The 17539-nt window shown below is 45.3% G+C and overlaps 2 protein-coding genes and 1 long non-coding RNA gene across 9 annotated transcripts in view; 1 reads left to right on the top strand and 2 right to left on the bottom strand.

The window, feature by feature from the left end:
• anks1b (ankyrin repeat and sterile alpha motif domain containing 1B) overlaps nt 1-1725 on the top strand; it is a 216610-nt gene extending 214885 nt beyond the window's left edge. For all 5 annotated transcript variants that reach the window (XM_086201956.1, XM_086201951.1, XM_086201952.1 and 2 more), the window contains one exon: nt 432-1725. In XM_086201956.1, coding sequence (XP_086058082.1) covers nt 432-480 — 49 coding nt within the window. In that variant the 3' untranslated portion in view covers nt 481-1725. The remainder of the gene's footprint in view (nt 1-431) is intronic.
• The window catches only part of LOC147262786 (uncharacterized), a 50463-nt gene that overhangs the window by 27595 nt on the left and 5329 nt on the right, over nt 1-17539 (bottom strand). For all 3 annotated transcript variants that reach the window (XR_015112480.1, XR_015112481.1, XR_015112479.1), the window contains one exon: nt 1980-2043. This is a non-coding gene — a long non-coding RNA (uncharacterized LOC147262786). The remainder of the gene's footprint in view (nt 1-1979; nt 2044-17539) is intronic.
• Nucleotides 6815-13076, bottom strand: LOC147262787 (uncharacterized). Its single transcript, XM_086201950.1, has 2 exons — nt 10920-13076; nt 6815-10868 (listed from the first exon to the last, which is right to left on the bottom strand). The coding sequence occupies exons 1-2, from the start codon at nt 12987-12989 to the stop codon at nt 10323-10325; spliced, it is 2616 nt and encodes an 871-aa protein (XP_086058076.1). The 5' UTR covers nt 12990-13076; the 3' UTR covers nt 6815-10322.

Here is a 17539-nt window from a genome sequence, read left to right on the forward strand (position 1 = left end):
GGAGCTGAATAACAGGAGAGGTGATGTAGCACAGTCGGACTGGTTCATCCCGCACGATACTAAACAAGTATCAACTTTTTGAGTATTTTTATCAGATTATTTTTTTGGAATTACTAATAAACTTGTGATTTTTTCCTGTTTTGACACAGTATTTTACTTCACCTATGGCACAGGAAGATGTACAATAGTTGACATTTTTTCTTTTTTTTTTTTGGCACGTGTGTGTTAAATTATTTCAAACACGTGGATTTTTTTTCCCCTGGTCGTAAACTTTGTTTCATTTTGGGGGAAAATAAAAATCTTCTATGTATAAGATTTAGCATGTGGCTTGTGAGACGCATGGTGGCCATTTTGGATTTGCTGAGCAGGGGGGCCGGTGGAGAGGCGGGGTGTGAGAGCTCTTTCGATAAGTGATGTCATCTCATTTGCAGGGCAATGCCGGACGCTCATGTCTATTACTGTGGATTACAAAGAATGTAGCCAGCCCTAAACACGGACCTTGTCAAAAATACAATGCAAAAAGGACTACAATGGACCCTCTTGCACACTTTTCAAGGACTACAAACATGGACTCTGCTCCACAGTGTTTAAGGTTGACTACAACATTTTCACATCATTCATCTACATGATGCTTGACACAGTAAACACTGGACCAACACACACACACACACACACACACACACACACACACACACACAAGGACTGCATCTTGACAGACAACTGTCTGCTCTGAATGTGTTTGAAAGCAGCCGAAACTTTATGTAACTAAAGCAGGAACTCTTTGGGAAGTCGCAGCGTCTCCATGGAGACCGAGGGTGTGGTTACAATAAAGGCACCACTGGGCATGTGTCAATGTTGGAATGGGCATGGATTCCAGGACGTCTGGCTGGCTCTTTTTGTTTGTTTGTTTTTTTCTTTTCAATTTTCTTTAAAATGTCAGAAAAATGATCTAGAGATATATGCACAAGCGTGTACATGCTGTGACTGAACTGCCTCCAGATGCACAGCGGACAGTGAGACGACAAAAACAAAACAGCATCTGGCGTTAAAAAAAAAAAGATTCTATTGCCCGACATTTTAATGTTTAATATGAGAGTATTATATTACCATTATGATTATTCTTGTGCAATTCTTGTCTACTGTTGTCTCAATGTTACATTATTTTTCTATGATATGCTGAGATTAAAACCTTGGGCTTGAGAATGATGGCCATCCTTTAAAAAAAAGAAATATCTGAAACTAGATTCTCATACTTGTAGACGGAGAGTGAATGTTGCAGGTGGCTAACTAACTCGTCAGGTCAACCCTCCATTATTTCTCATGGGGCTCTACTGTTAACTAGCAGATGTACTATTTTAAACGCAGTATTACTGTATTATTTGGATGAGAGGTTATCCAGTTATAAAATGTACATAGATATTTTGCCAACTTCATTGTTCATACATGTAATGTAAAAGAGAAACAAATAAAAGGATTTGCAGTACATGGCACTGGAAACAAGGTACCAACATTTAAAGGTTGAAGATGAAAAACTATGTGGTAGATAGTAGAGATTGTATTTTGGGTGAAGACTGAAAATGGATTATTTGGTGACATCACTGCTGACCAACAAATGTACATAGGCTTGGGCTTCCAGCACACTGATTTTTGTAATTTTTGCCATTATTTATATCCTTGTAAAGCACATGGAATAAAATGACTTGTACAACCATTATTTATCCTTGGGATGAAGTTGTCATGATGTGTTTCTTTCCAGCTCCAGAATTACAGCTGTAACTTTGAGTTACAATAAGTAGTATTCATACAACAACGACCGCACGGGAAACATTCTGTTAGATGAGCAGACCTCATAAATATCGGTAAGTAGTGACCAAAGATAAGATATTGAACAAACAGCCATCTCTAATTAAAATTCATAGAAAATACAGATTGGACTAAAATGTACTGTTTACAGTCTAATAGTCACATCTGGTACTCACCTGGTGTTCGATGAGGCATCCGGTCTTGAAAGCAGTAACATCTGTGCTCCTCCACGTTCAGCTTCTTAACAGGCACAGGCAGAATGTTAGTTTACAACGAGCTAACAGGCTAACAGTAAGCTAAATATCTGGACATTGGTATCGTTTTCCATGCAGATATTCATACATTTTGTCTAGATAACGATCCGATTTCACCTCACACCTCGGCTAATCATATGTATTAGACCTTTCGGCAGTCAACGGTAGCGCTGATCTCCTGATGCCTTGTAGTGCTTAGCTAAATTTATATTTGTGCACCAAAACTATACCAAACAATATTACGAGCCTGATGATCAAAAAGGGTACCACCACCAAAGTTATCAGTGAGTGAACGTTAGATGTGGTGAGACGATGAGGTGTGCAATCTGCACAGGACCCAAACTGGTACCCTGGTGCTCTCCACAGGAAAGCCAGTGCTAGCGATTCTGACACTGATTACAGGTACAGGGGGATTCAGGATTTCAATTATAATGTGGTGAAAATCCTCCTCTGATACACAAAATGTGATCTTGTTTCCGTGAACACTTTCACTTTTAAAAAAATAGCAAAAAATGTACCAAACAGGAAGAAACTGCTTGGAGATGATACAGTACGACAGGTGTTGATGTCTCAGGAGTACATAGCCGACGGCGGTGGTCCACGCGGGGTCAGCATGTTGATAGTTTCCTGTTTGATCAATTAACTCCCTCTTCTGACCTCCAAACAAACCCACTGGCTCTTTGTCAACAGGAGAGACTTGATTACCATCGGCAAGTGTGTGTTTCCATGGTGACCAGCTCGCCCTCACAGTTTGACCCCTGAGCTCTTATGTGACGTGAAACAAAGAATATGATGAAGCCCGTTGACACTCGCGTGATTAAAAAGGCCGTTCAAATCACAGCAGTTTTCTTTTTTTTTCCTGACCAAAGAGACTCGCCGTTATTCAGAGCGAGAACACAGCACCTCATTAGCACGACGATTTACAAGAACGAAGCAGGTTTAACGAATGCCCTCAGACAGACATCGGGCCTTTTGAACATAACTTCAGATGGATTTTGTAGCTCGACACTTTTTAACAGGTGTATCTCACTGTAACATGAGACGCAGGTGTGATTCAGACACTACACGGTGCTTGAAGCTCTTCAGGAGAAGCACACAGGTGCCATGAAAAGGGCTGCAATGTGTTGTTACGTAACATTTATCTACTGTTGTTACAAGTCCTTCAGCTGAATTTGATCATTTATCATTTAATACAGTGATTCTATTTTTGTTTTAGTGTAACTTTATGGTGCACTGAGGCACTTTACAAAGGTGTATTATATTAGTACATCTGGTTTAAGGGCTGTGGTTTTTGTAGTATTTGAAATTATTACTGAGACGCAACGAATAAATCAGAATCAAATAAAGGGATATAGAGAACGTTTACAAGCAAAGGGATTTGAAGACAAAAGTACACTTCATTTTTCTCTGATTCCTGCTTCAAAATGTATTGATGAGAACTGTACAAATAGCACTGAACTGTTTTAAGTCACACACAGTATAAGGAAAGGAATACACACTTGAATTTCAAGACAATACGGACGCCTTGAAAGTTCATATTTTAACTTCTTAATTATCTCATGATAACAGGTTAAATCTCTTGTTATCACAAGAGAACGATAAGTCACATTTGCTTATCATGATAATGTGTTAATTTATCTTGTTATCTGAACGTAAAGAAGATAATTAACCACAAGATCAAAAGGTAATTGCAGATACAGCCTTTCGCAGCCTCTCCACACTCATTTTTACCTCAGTTTTTAGTCACTGTTGAGCTCTGTGAAATCACTGGCACGCATTCAATACAAAAGGTGCCACTCATATGTTCATGATTTAGGAGTAAAATATTAAATTAATTTAAATCTCAAATCAAAGCCTTCACATTAACCAACATCAGCCAACTGAGTAGAAGTGCTTATGTTATGAAACAAATCAAACGAAAGCTTCGCAACGAGCGCTTTGATGAAACAAACATGAGGCTGGCAGCCTGTCGGAGAGCTGACGCCCTTCCGCCGCTTCCCGCCGCTTCCCGCCGTGGCGACGAGAAAAATCAGCCTTAAAAATGAACCCCGTCATAGTCTCAGAGGATCTACGCGAGCAAAGGTAAGTGCACCCTGTTGTCATGGCGACAGTATCTTAACTACAAATCATCTACTCTCAAGACCTTCAACTTAAGATCAGTTGTGAATTATAACTAACACTTGTCCATCATCAAACTCGTTACAACGTTGGCAAAGTGTTACCCTACATTTTGTTTGGAAGAGGTAACAAAAGGATATTAGTGTGAGTTTATTGCTACAAGCTGTGACTTGGTAGCTTCTTTCTACAGACGTTGGTTATATTTTTAAAGAATTTCCTGATTGGACAAAAATTCCTTCGATGATTTAATCAGGAATCGACGCACTAAACCGTGTTGTACAGAGATGTTTGGTTTTTGGGTGAGTGACTGTCACCCTAAATCATCTTTTGTGAGGCCTCATAAAGTATTAGGCTAAAAAAAAAAAGGATCAAGTGTGTGTGGAGGTAAATATGGTCTCTCAGGTTGAGTGTGTTAAACTGGACTGACATTTAGAGTCTGAAAGGCTGAACAAGCGTTTGTCATGAGCTATAAACTTCTGCTTTAATAGGCTCACAATCTGTTTGCAGGTCGGCAGCCAGCTGAAGAACCGCTGGGCCGTTTTCCGAGCGCGGAGGAGAACGGGGTCGGGGCTGCGGCACACCGCTGCACAGAAACTTTACTGTCAAGCTGCATTCTGGTGCATTCTGATGAAAAGTCACATAACAGTTGATTGTTTGTAAGAGCACGCCACCGCCGGATGAGTGGGAGGTGATTGGAGGCATTATATGACTAAGATTAGAGCAGCAGAAGTGGAGGGAGCACTGGTGCAGTGGCTGCTGCATTTAGGCTTCCTAAAGCTCCTTCAGCTCCATTCACTGGTGCTGCTGGCAGAGGTGGAGGTGCAGGACTCAAGTGAGCACAATGAGGAGGGAATAATGAAGGAAGACAGGGAGCACATGGAGAGGAACTGCAGGTTTCTGCACTGTGAAAAGACAATAATGGCAAGACGATGGCTCATTGAGCACCAGTCATTTGTTCTTTTCTGGACCAACAGATGCGCTGTGCAGGTTTTTGCTTTCATGGTGGAGAGCGCTGCTGCAGTTAGCATCGCCAGATGGAATTTTCCATCGGATTTTCAGTAACAGCAGGAAAAAAGCCTGACTGCAAACGAATGTTTATGAGTCTGACACATTTTGTTTAAATAATCTCAAACAAAAACCCAGTTTTTGAAGGGTAAATGCAATTGTTAGACGTACAAAGCTAACGTTGCGCTATGAAGGCGCCACACCGCCGGAACAAGACCTCGTCGCCACAACAAACTAACGTTTCCTCTGTTCAATATCATCTCCGGGCTCTCGTTTAGCCAACTGTTAGCAACAGCTAATTTGATGGTACATGGGTTGACACGGATCTCATCTCAGGTGTTAACAGAGAACCCAATGATGACGAGACCAAGGAGCCAAGGTTTGCTTGTAAGGTATTGAGCTACTGATCCTGGAGCTGTGAGAACACGGGTTCTCTTCTTCTTGCCACTTCATTTCCTGACAGTCTGGAAGCATTTCACGGAATATCATGCACGCTATCATCAGTCTGTCGCACCTCTTTCAGCAACAAGCTCTCCCACATCTCAGGTTGTTTGGGACACCCCCCTCCCATTTCACCCCCCCCCCCCCCACACACACACACACACATACACACACACCTCCCCAAGCCACATTCCCTCGCTGCATTACCTTTAAGATCAAACGCATTTCTGCCCAGTCAACATCGTATTTCCAGTCCTTCTTTTCCTTTGCAGCCAAGTGTAACGAGGAAGAGGCTTTCTTTCATGGTCCGTGTCAGACTGTGGGATACGGCCAAACGTCCAGATGGAGTGTGCTGCCCACGGCTATCAACTAAATGAGACAACTATGTAAAAACTGATCATGTAACAATCCCAGTAACACACTGGCATGGGTTCAATAGGGACAACTTAACCCACTGGGAAAACTCAGGGCCGCTCAGTTTATCCCCTCTACACGTCAAACAATAGTATCTAAACATGAAAGCTGAGGAGTGGGATTTGTATATAAATATAGTTTAGTGCACTTGGTAAATCATGCACCAGATAACTGCCTCAGCAAAAATACACAAGGTAAGAAAACCCACACACAGATACACGTCCTGCTGGGTTCAGCTCGTGATTTACAGCCTGATCACACGGGACGCAGTGAGAGCCGGTCAGAAATAATAGGCTGTCTGCATCTTATACCCACAAACACTTGAGCACCTTAGAGTCAGGAGGAGTCCAACAAAAATACAAAAAATAACTGGGCGCAATCCACCAAGAGAAACATTTCTATCACTGTGCACACTGATTTCAACCCAATTACCTCCAGGAAATGCCCCAGTCCCCCTGCTTGGACTACAGCTACATCACTCTGAGAGGTTACATAACAACTGGCCCGAGTTCAAACCCAGGAGAAATCAAAACAGAGGTGGAACGTGGCCCTAGGTTTTAGCAGCAACGATAGACAATCGCCTCCGATATGCATCAAGTTCGCATTCACTGAATTTGCACATTTGTACACACACACACAAAAAAAAAAGCAGCTTCCAACTGAATTTAAATCTGGGTTTGTTTGGAGCCTGCTTAGAGGATAAGCACGCCGGTAAAGTGCCACAGTAAAATGAGATTTGATGGTGCAGCAAAAGGCTCAGAGGAAATGTTTTACATAACGACAATTGGCTACATTTTTGTGCGGATGAAAGCAGAACTGAAATGTTTCATGTAAGGTTGTGTTGAAGCATGTGGGAGAGGTGCACTTTGATCTACCCTGCAGAACACAAAAACTACAACCAGTGGGACCGCGATAAGAGCCGACGGCTTCGTGCAAGCTGCCCTGGTTGGCAGCCGGGTTTGACGTCTGCGCCCTCAACAACTAAAGCTGAGGCGACACCACAAGTTGTCGCCGCTGCAGTCAACCAAGATGACAGTGGCGAAGCGTCAACGTCAGGTAAAGCCTCTTAAGTCACCTTTCTCTGGTACACAAGTGTCAGCATGGCAGGGATGACAAAACGTATCTTTGACGCAATAACGAAGTATCAAAAACACAACAAGATCAGGAGTTAATACAGAGGGAATAGGTACATGGAAGTACATGGAACGTAAGAGGCCGCTCTTCTTTTTAGCCTAAAATCAATACCTGAAGCCACCAAAGAGAACATTTTTTGTAGCTGTAGCTAAAGCAGCAATATGAGCACTAAGGTTTCATATCCAACAGCCATTATGTGCACATTTTCTTTTGTGACAATGTGTGTGTCATCATGTGTTCGAGATTTTCAAATGAAATTCAAAGAACAAAGACGCCAACGTGCCATTTGTTTGGGAAAATAAACTTCTTTGCAGTACAAACGGAGTCCGACAAAAACATAGCTTCCACAGATCCAACGACTGCTAGTTAGCTTAGCACAGCAGTTCAGACAAAGTGTCCGATTCTGAAATGACAAAAATGACAACATCTAAACAATCTCTTCCACTAGCATTCATTGTGCTAAGCTAACTAGCACTCGGCAGGTCTCTGTGGGTCTCAGCTCCTTAGAGGGGAGAGAAGAGGCTCTATCTTCTCGTCTGGCTCTGGGGACGACGGTCAATAAGCAGACTTCCCAACAAAGTTGGGCTGTTGCATACAAAGTGAGAAAACTATCAGGAGAGGCTTCTCTGATGATCTGCCATCCCTTAGTTATCACTTTATATTAATACATATAAAACCTACTGGATGGAAAACGTTCAACCACAACATCCACAACAGATTAAAAAAAAAGAATCCATAAACAATATTGTTTCTCAACATTTCACATATGTGCTGGTCCTTCAGGATAAACTTTAAAATAATTAGGGAGCTGCTGATGTCAGTGTTCCTTCACTGAGTCCATAGAAGACGTCAGGCTCAGAGTGAACGCAGCACGTCAGAGTGATGGATGACAGCTTGAATTCAGCTGGCGGACGGTCCGTAGGAGGAAGCTCTCTGTAAGTCTGCCCGATGGCAACAGAGTGAAGAGGCCATGTCGGGCTCTGTCCATGACAATGTTGTGAGCTCTCCTGATGACATCATCATGTGAGCATCATGTGACATCTTGAGTCTTCATCATTCTGGTGGTCCCTGGCTTTGGCTGCTTTCAGCTGGACCTCTTAAATCCTTGTCAATGACTTGGTCCAGCAAACACCAGCCCTTTGCTGGTTGCGCTCTTTTCAGACGTGTTTTTCTCTCAGTGCTGTTTTTAAAACAGTCTTCACGCCGTCCAAATGCTCAGAGTGTTAAGACATTATGCATTTGTTTATGCTATGGTTTAATTTGTTCTGTAGTTGTCTATGTCCTCCCTCCTCATGGGGAGCCACTGCAGGATCAAGACCAGTCTCCTTGGTGCAGGTAGAGAGGGGGAGGGTAGTGTCACCCTTTTGTCACGCGGAGGCATGATGAGGACCTCGGAGACACCAGTGGTGAGGGAACTAACTGACTAATTTAGAAAGAGGAAGAAGCTTAATTTAGTAACTTAGAGGGTAAAATTTGTGTTGACTCATGATTTAAGCCCTGTTTACTTAAAATTTAGTGTTATTAAGATTAATAATAATCTATAAAAACATTTACTTGGTTCATCCCTTCATTTACGGTTATTTAAAATAAGCTTCAATGGAGAAACTGATTTAAATCTATTTAATGACGGTCTGATTTTTCCTTATTTTTATTTGAGGTTATCAACCTGCTGCAGCTGCTGAAACTGATACTGTTGGTCCGCCCAAGTTGTCACCAATAAAAGGAGCCATAAAGCAAGCTGAGTTGTGTCTAGCGTTCTCTGTGGGTCTCCAGGCCCCGAGTGAGTAGGGGTGGGCAACGATGCCGTGACTAGCGGAAATTAACTTGACGCAAAGTGACGGCCCAGGCCTTCCGCATCAAATCAAAGAGCATGGATGTCTTTGATTGAGCCTTTGGAGGTTTCCTGAGGTGTTCATTTAGGTGTTTAAACACCGCATCTGCAAATGATGGCTTTTCAGATGCTTTTGCAGCCTCAAACAGCTTCTGTGGTGTTTCAAACTCCTTCAGAAGGTCCTTGGTGACAGCCTTGAGGATCTTCTCCATGCTTTCGAACCTTTTCAAGGCCTTAACGGAGTCAATGACCTCCACCGGCACCTTGCTGGACAGATAGTGGGTGATGTCAACAATGTCACCCAACTCCATGGAATCCCTGGTTTTGGCTCCTGTGTTCCTTCACTGAGTCCATAGAAGACGTCAGGCTCAGAGTGAACGCAGCACGTCAGAGTGATGGATGACAGCTTGAATTCAGCTGGCGGACGGTCCGTAGGAGGAAGCTCTCTGTAAGTCTGCCCGATGGCAACAGAGTGAAGAGGCCATGTCGGGCTCTGTCCATGACAATGTTGTGAGCTCTCCTGATGACATCATCATGTGAGCATCATGTGACATCTTGAGTCTTCATCATTCTGGTGGTCCCTGGCTTTGGCTGCTTTCAGCTGGACCTCTTAAATCCTTGTCAATGACTTGGTCCAGCAAACACCAGCCCTTTGCTGGTTGCGCTCTTTTCAGACGTGTTTTTCTCTCAGTGCTGTTTTTAAAACAGTCTTCACGCCGTCCAAATGCTCAGAGTGTTAAGACATTATGCATTTGTTTATGCTATGGTTTAATTTGTTCTGTAGTTGTCTATGTCCTCCCTCCTCATGGGGAGCCACTGCAGGATCAAGACCAGTCTCCTTGGTGCAGGTAGAGAGGGGGAGGGTAGTGTCACCCTTTTGTCACGCGGAGGCATGATGAGGACCTCGGAGACACCAGTGGTGAGGGAACTAACTGACTAATTTAGAAAGAGGAAGAAGCTTAATTTAGTAACTTAGAGGGTAAAATTTGTGTTGACTCATGATTTAAGCCCTGTTTACTTAAAATTTAGTGTTATTAAGATTAATAATAATCTATAAAAACATTTACTTGGTTCATCCCTTCATTTACGGTTATTTAAAATAAGCTTCAATGGAGAAACTGATTTAAATCTATTTAATGACGGTCTGATTTTTCCTTATTTTTATTTGAGGTTATCAACCTGCTGCAGCTGCTGAAACTGATACTGTTGGTCCGCCCAAGTTGTCACCAATAAAAGGAGCCATAAAGCAAGCTGAGTTGTGTCTAGCGTTCTCTGTGGGTCTCCAGGCCCCGAGTGAGTAGGGGTGGGCAACGATGCCGTGACTAGCGGAAATTAACTTGACGCAAAGTGACGGCCCAGGCCTTCCGCATCAAATCAAAGAGCATGGATGTCTTTGATTGAGCCTTTGGAGGTTTCCTGAGGTGTTCATTTAGGTGTTTAAACACCGCATCTGCAAATGATGGCTTTTCAGATGCTTTTGCAGCCTCAAACAGCTTCTGTGGTGTTTCAAACTCCTTCAGAAGGTCCTTGGTGACAGCCTTGAGGATCTTCTCCATGCTTTCGAACCTTTTCAAGGCCTTAACGGAGTCAATGACCTCCACCGGCACCTTGCTGGACAGATAGTGGGTGATGTCAACAATGTCACCCAACTCCATGGAATCCCTGGTTTTGGCAGGGAGGCACTCAACCAGCTGGACCAGCAGAGAATCTATCAGAAGCTCCAGCTCCTCTTGCACATGTTCAGAGATCGTATGTGGTTTATCAACCTCAGCCGGAGCAGCCTCGCTCTCCGGCTGGGACACTGCTTCCTGATCGACCTCAGCCGGAGCAGCATCGCTCTCCGGCTGGGACACGGCTTCCTGATCGACCTCAGCCGGAGCAGCCTCACTATCCGGCTGGGACGCGGCTTCCTGATCGACCTCAGCCGGGGCAGCCTCGCTCTCCGGCTGGGACACTGCTTCCTGATCGACCTCAGCCGGAGCAGCATCGCTCTCCGGCTGGGACGCGGCTTCCTGATCGACCTCAGCCGGGGCAGCCTCGCTCTCCGGCTGGGACACTGCTTCCTGATCGACCTCAGCCGGAGCAGCCTCGCTCTCCGGCTGGGACACGGCTTCCTGATCGACCTCAGCGGGAGCAGCCTCGCTCTCCGGCTGGGACACGGCTTCCTGATCAACCTCAGCCGGGGCAGCCTCGCTCTCCGGCTGGGACACGGCTTCCTGATCAACCTCAGCCGGGGCAGCATCGCTCTCCGGCTGGGACACTGCTTCCTGATCGACCTCAGCCGGAGCAGCATCGCTCTCCGGCTGGGACACGGCTTCCTGATCGACCTCAGCCGGAGCAGCATCGCTCTCCGGCTGGGACACGGCTTCCTGATCAACCTCAGCCGGGGCAGCCTCGCTCTCCGGCTGGGACACTGCTTCCTGATCGACCTCAGCCGGAGCAGCATCGCTCTCCGGCTGGGACGCGGCTTCCTGATCGACCTCAGCCGGGGCAGCCTCGCTCTCCGGCTGGGACACTGCTTCCTGATCGACCTCAGCCGGAGCAGCATCGCTCTCCGGCTGGGACACGGCTTCCTGATCGACCTCAGCGGGAGCAGCCTCGCTCTCCGGCTGGGACACGGCTTCCTGATCAACCTCAGCCGGGGCAGCCTCGCTCTCCGGCTGGGACACGGCTTCCTGATCAACCTCAGCCGGGGCAGCATCGCTCTCCGGCTGGGACACTGCTTCCTGATCGACCTCAGCCGGAGCAGCATCGCTCTCCGGCTGGGACACGGCTTCCTGATCGACCTCAGCCGGAGCAGCATCGCTCTCCGGCTGGGACACGGCTTCCTGATCAACCTCAGCCGGGGCAGCCTCGCTCTCCGGCTGGGACACGGCTTCCTGATCAACCTCAGCTGGAGCAGCCTCGCTCTCCGGCTGGGGCAAAGTGAAGGGGGACACCTGTGCTGGTGGACAGGACCTGAGATGTAAGGACACATGTCTTGGCTCCTGGAGAAGAGGGGACACCTCAGCAGGCGGACAGCAGCTGATTTTGGCACACAAGTTTGCTTGCGACTGACACCCTCGACGCAGAGGCATATGTTTCGGGCGCTTCAGTAGGGGGGGAACCTCAGCCGATGAGTCAGACTTGTGCTGGGGTGACACCTCACTCGGCAAGTAGAGCTTAAGGCATGGGTCGGGGGGGGTCAGTTTTTGTTTAATAGGCGGTAAAATAAGGCGGGACACCTCTGATGTCGGAGGGGACTGGAGATTTAGGGACACATGTCTGGGCCCCTGGAGAAGAGGGGACACCTCAGCAGGCGGACAGCATCTGATTGTGGCACACAAGTTTTCTTGCGACTGACACCCTCGACGAAGAGGCATATGTCTCGGGCGCTTCAGGAGAGGGGGTTCCTCAGGTGCCAACTGGCAACTGCTGTGGGTAGTCAGTGGTCCAGACAACTGGGGAAAATTGAGGGGGGACTCCATTGCGTGTGAATGAGACCCAAGACGCAGAGGCATACGTCTTGGGCGCTTCAGTAGGGGGGGTACCTCAGCCGATGAATCAGACTTGTGCTGGGGTGACACCTCACTAGGCAAGTAGAGCTTAAGGCATGGGTCGGGGGGGGTCAGTTTTTGTTTCAAAGGTGGTAAAATAAGGCGGGACACCTCTGATGTCGGAGGGGACCGGAGATTTAGGGACACATGTCTCGGCTCCTGGAGCAGAGGTAAAACCCCATTAGGCGAGTACGGCCTGTTTTGGGGTGAAACGTCTGTTTGCGATTGAGTCCTAAGACGCAGAGGCATAATTCTTGGCCTCTTGAGCAAGGGGGACACCTCAGCAGGTGAGTAAGACCTGTTTCTAGGGGACACCCCTGCTGGTGACTTTGCCCCAAGACGCAGGGGCGTCTGTCTCGGGCGTCTGAGCAGGGGGGACACCCCAGCAGGCGGACAGGACCTGTGCCTGGGTGAGGCCTCAGTTGGGGAGTGGGACCTGTCATGGAGATCCATTACTATGCTTGGTAATTTTATGTTTCGTTTCTGAACTCAAGCTTGATGATTTAGTAGGTAGCGACTGTCTGTCACACTACTAAAAATGTTCAGCAGGTCCTTGTACATTTTTTTGGTCTGAATGATCAATGACAATTGATCTGAATAATGACTGTCAGTCATGTCAGTCATGATCGACTGACACGACTGACATGAGGGTGCTGGATGTCTCTGTGAGTTCTCTTAGATCTCAGACTTTAACCTACTTAGTCTCTACCAAATAGATTAAAGTCTGAGATCAAAGAGAACCAAAGAGGTTCACAGAGACATCACAAAACCCATTGCTGCAGTCAAGCCAGCATCCACTTCAAAGAACCCAGTCAAACCAGTTCTGCGGTCCTCTACCACTACCATTGGCAGAAATGATTCCTAGTAACTCGAGTAATTTGATTACTAAAACTGGTGAATATTTGCCAGAATAATTGATAGATTACTTGATTACTAAAATATATATGATATATATGATAGCTGCAGTCCTAGTTGCCATCACTACATGCTCAGACTTGTTGACATTTTAAGGCGCTCTATTTAAAGAGCATCATTCTCTGCTTGAATAAGCAGAGAGGATCTCGTTAGAATGGAGCCATTAAGCCAAATTAAGCCATCTGTTGTCATAAATGGTTAATATTCAGAACGAGAAACTGACATTTCTTCAATCTCTAAATCCTCAAAGTCTCAAACCACACGAGATCTGGTTTTGTGTTTGCTTGTTTCTCCACAGTGCTGCTGATAAGAAGATAATCTGCACAAACACACAACTGCTGAAACTTCCCGAGGCTAGACGGACGACATCATCATCATCATCCTCCTCCTCATCATCAGGCTTCAGTCACACTGCTCCAGATCTGTCGGCCTTCATTTGAACGAAACAGCAGCTCTAACTGATAGGGACAACTGATGTTTCATGTTAAATAGCACAGTGGTAAACACATCGCTCGCCTCCTTTCTAAATTATGTTAAAAAAGAAACAACACAAGGACCAACAATCTTCTCTTAAACAGCAATATTATGTCTTTCTTTTTTTATTGGATTTTTTCGTCATTACTCCAATATCGGTGAAAGCATGTCTGTGGGGGGGGACAACAGAAACACAGGCTAATGAGTTATTAAACCATACAGTTAAAGTTAATTTCATAAATACAGTGGAGCAGACAGAGGAGGCTCCAGCAGAACAGTGACTAAAACCATGAAAAGAAGCCAGCGTGCAGCTAGCACGTCTTCAGAGGCTGGATATGCCTCATCTATACAGTACATACTCACTAGAACCAGACCAGAGCTCAACTCTCCCAAAGCTGTGAACCACATGAAAAAGACTCACTAAGAGACAAATCCAGCGTCTCCAAAACTGCTAGGTTTGCTTTAATGCATTCAGCGTTTCACCCCCAGCGATCATTTCACTCTCGTTTCAAGCAAAGTGGGTTTCCGAGTCGTCTTAAAAGCCGCCAGCGTGACCAAGCTCCTGTACGGGTCACCGTGAACAGAAGCTTGGCTCTGTTGACGGGAGCTTTCGAAATAATTAGAATTAAATAGACCATCACAACAGAATCACCATATGAAGGTTTATTCCAATGCCATTTGACCTCAAAAACTCCTCTCACAGTACTTATGTGTATACTAGGCGTCTGTGTGTTTGCACTAAACAATGACGCATAAATGAATAGTCTATATTCATTATTAATTATTTACACGCTCATGAACTATTTAAGTAACTATCTGCATTTTGAGCTGGTGCTGTTTCATCTGTAATGGTTCACCTCACCAACGAGACCACGTAAAGACACAGACTGAAGATCTCAGACCTCATGATATGCCACTCTACAAACTTTCTCTTGTCCAAACAACAACATTTTCCAAAATAAACTAATATATTTTTTGACATTCATATCGTTTTCCACTTTCTCTGGGTTAATTTGTTAACCAGCATCAGTCCCACTGATATCATACACTCCCTGGCTCCTTATCATCATCATCACAACTACTAAAACAAGTCCTGACTTTCCAAAATGCCCTCACAAAACTTCACCAAGGGTTCAAACAAGTCTGACTTGACTAAACATTTGATTTGCACGCATGCAACACATTAAAGATCTTTTACAGAGAGGCGATTTTACACTGCAGTTCTCGTGTGGAACACACACTGTGGAACTGGATCCTGGAACCTTATAATCTGATTAGCACACAATATGCATATCCAAGTTACACTGGTGAGATGAAACTGTCACTCCGCTCAACCTTTTAAAACTGCTGCTGAACTTTAGGTGGCCTGCACTTTTCTGGTTACCACAAATCTTTTCCAGGGGTACAAAAGCAGATTAAACTATAAAGCTCTGTCTTGAGGTGTGTGTATGTGGGATTTAAATCCAACAGCACCTTGCTTCATCCCAAAAACCGCAGCTGTGAAGGTTTGAATGATTCCAGCTTCATAATTCTTAAAGGCATCTGAGCTGAAACGCAGGCGGTGCCGCACTGTAGCTGCATGAGTGGCAGAACGTGTGCGATTGAAGAGGCAGCCGCGATACAATAGGGACAAATGAGTTGTCAAGCCAGACATTTTGATTGTCGGCTTCCAAAGCATGTTGTGTAATGTGTGATTGCAGGGTGGCAAAGAGGTTTGTGAAAATGTTTTGTAAGCAGAATCGTTCAGGCGAGCAGCCCGAATATGTAAACATATCATCAAGTGGTTGGTTAGAGTGCTTTTGAGCAACACAATGAGTAAGTGCATAAGTGTTGCTTTCACAGCATCGAATCCGACACTCACAATGAATCACATGCGTTCGTTTCTCCTGCCGCATCTGCTCCTCTCTACCTTCGCTAAATAATCACAGCGGTGGTGAAATTCCTCAAGCAAGTCTGATGGAATTACAAACACTGGCAAGAGTTTTCATTTGTTTGAGGAGGAGGAAGGTCAGCAGGCCTTCGCCTCAGTTGCTGCGAGGATTTTTCATTGTCTTAAAAAGTGCTACTAATAGCTAATAGCTCTGTAGGTCAAGTGTTCCAGTGAGCGTGAACCACACAAAGACACTGACTCTGTTGCTCCGTTTATATCCAACAACGAATTGCACTGTGGGTGATCAGGCAACTTTGTTACCGTGATGATGACAGTACAGCGGTAAACAGGTTCAGAATCAGAAGTACCCTGAACTGCTGTTGCTGTAGCAGCACTGCTCTACTGCTGTGCAAATACTGTTAATGCACATTTTGAGCACGTTTGAGGCCTGAACGTTGGTGTTTAAACCTTTAACCTGCGGTCTCTTTCTTTTCTCTTTCTTTTTCAAGGTAAAGCATTTGATTTGCTGACTGAAAGTTAAGCTGTTGCAGCAGTGGACTTTGAGTGCCGACTGCCGCTGGATTGGTGGTTAGGGCAGCTTTCTCAGCGGTGGCGAACTTTTTTAACAGCTCCAGCCCGTTGTGATGTCTTGTTATATGCCTGTTCAACCAAATGCATCAGATCTCGAAACATTTGCAGTCAACTACGATTACGGGCAGCATGTCCGCCTCAAAAAATCTGCAGATCTCCTGGTTATTATTGTAATTACCCCATGGTAATTCAAATCAAACAATGAGGTGATGGCAAAGGAAATTATGGAGAATAACTGCTCAGAGATGATGTGAGTAGAAGCAGGAATCAGATCTCACCCAACCACTTGAGACAAAATCATATCGATACATCATCGTACTGGTCATTTTTATACGTCTGATGATGATATTAAATATTTGCACCAAAGAAAACCATCTTGAGTTGAGTTTAAAAGGTAATCTGATTCAATCATATCCAAATAATAGTAATGCGAGGTATGAATTGCCTTTGAAGCATTAAATAAAATCAGCAATTGATAACGACATATTTTTCTCTGTGTCACTAAATATCTCATAAATGAGCCCGAATGCTACGAGGAATATGTTTTGGTGTAGTGTAGTGTCATCTCTTATTCACTAAGTCATCCAGCTGGACAGATGAAGAAGAGGTAAGTGCCTCCCCCTCTTTCCTCTTCCTCCTGTGGTGTTAGTGAGGGTGGTGCAGGTCTGACCCGGAGAGCAGCATCTGCTCTTTCTGAGTCAGTTCCCACTATCTTACATCCAATCTATGTCATCTCTATCTAGCAATTAAGTCCAGATTTGTGTCGTTTCTCCGTCCTGCTCCTGCTCTGCCGCCAAGACTTTCCTCTATCAGCCCAAACCACCTGGACAGGTGGGAGACGGAAGGTGAAACGGCTACCAAGTAATTGGAGGCGGCCCAACTTGGAACTGGTTCTGGCTTGCAGCCCCTTGGCTCAGTGAGAGTAAGCAATAAAGGTGGTGTGCAGCTGAGCCAACAGCTGACAGGAAGAGGAACCAATGTTTGGCCAAGGTCAGTAGAAACACACTTGTGCATCCATCCGCAAGGGGTGAGGATGTAAGAGCAGGGCAGGGTCAGAGACACAGGGGAATGATCGCGCTATGACAGAATACTGCAGGGTGCAGGAGATCTGATGGATGCGGAGCAAGAAGGACAAAACTTGTGCGAGTGTGTG

The sequence above is a fragment of the Aulostomus chinensis genome, chromosome 4 (genome assembly GCF_037954235.1).
Source record: "Aulostomus chinensis isolate RoL2024-O1b breed Wild chromosome 4, RoL_Achi_v1.0, whole genome shotgun sequence".
Taxonomy (NCBI): domain Eukaryota; kingdom Metazoa; phylum Chordata; class Actinopteri; order Syngnathiformes; family Aulostomidae; genus Aulostomus; species Aulostomus chinensis.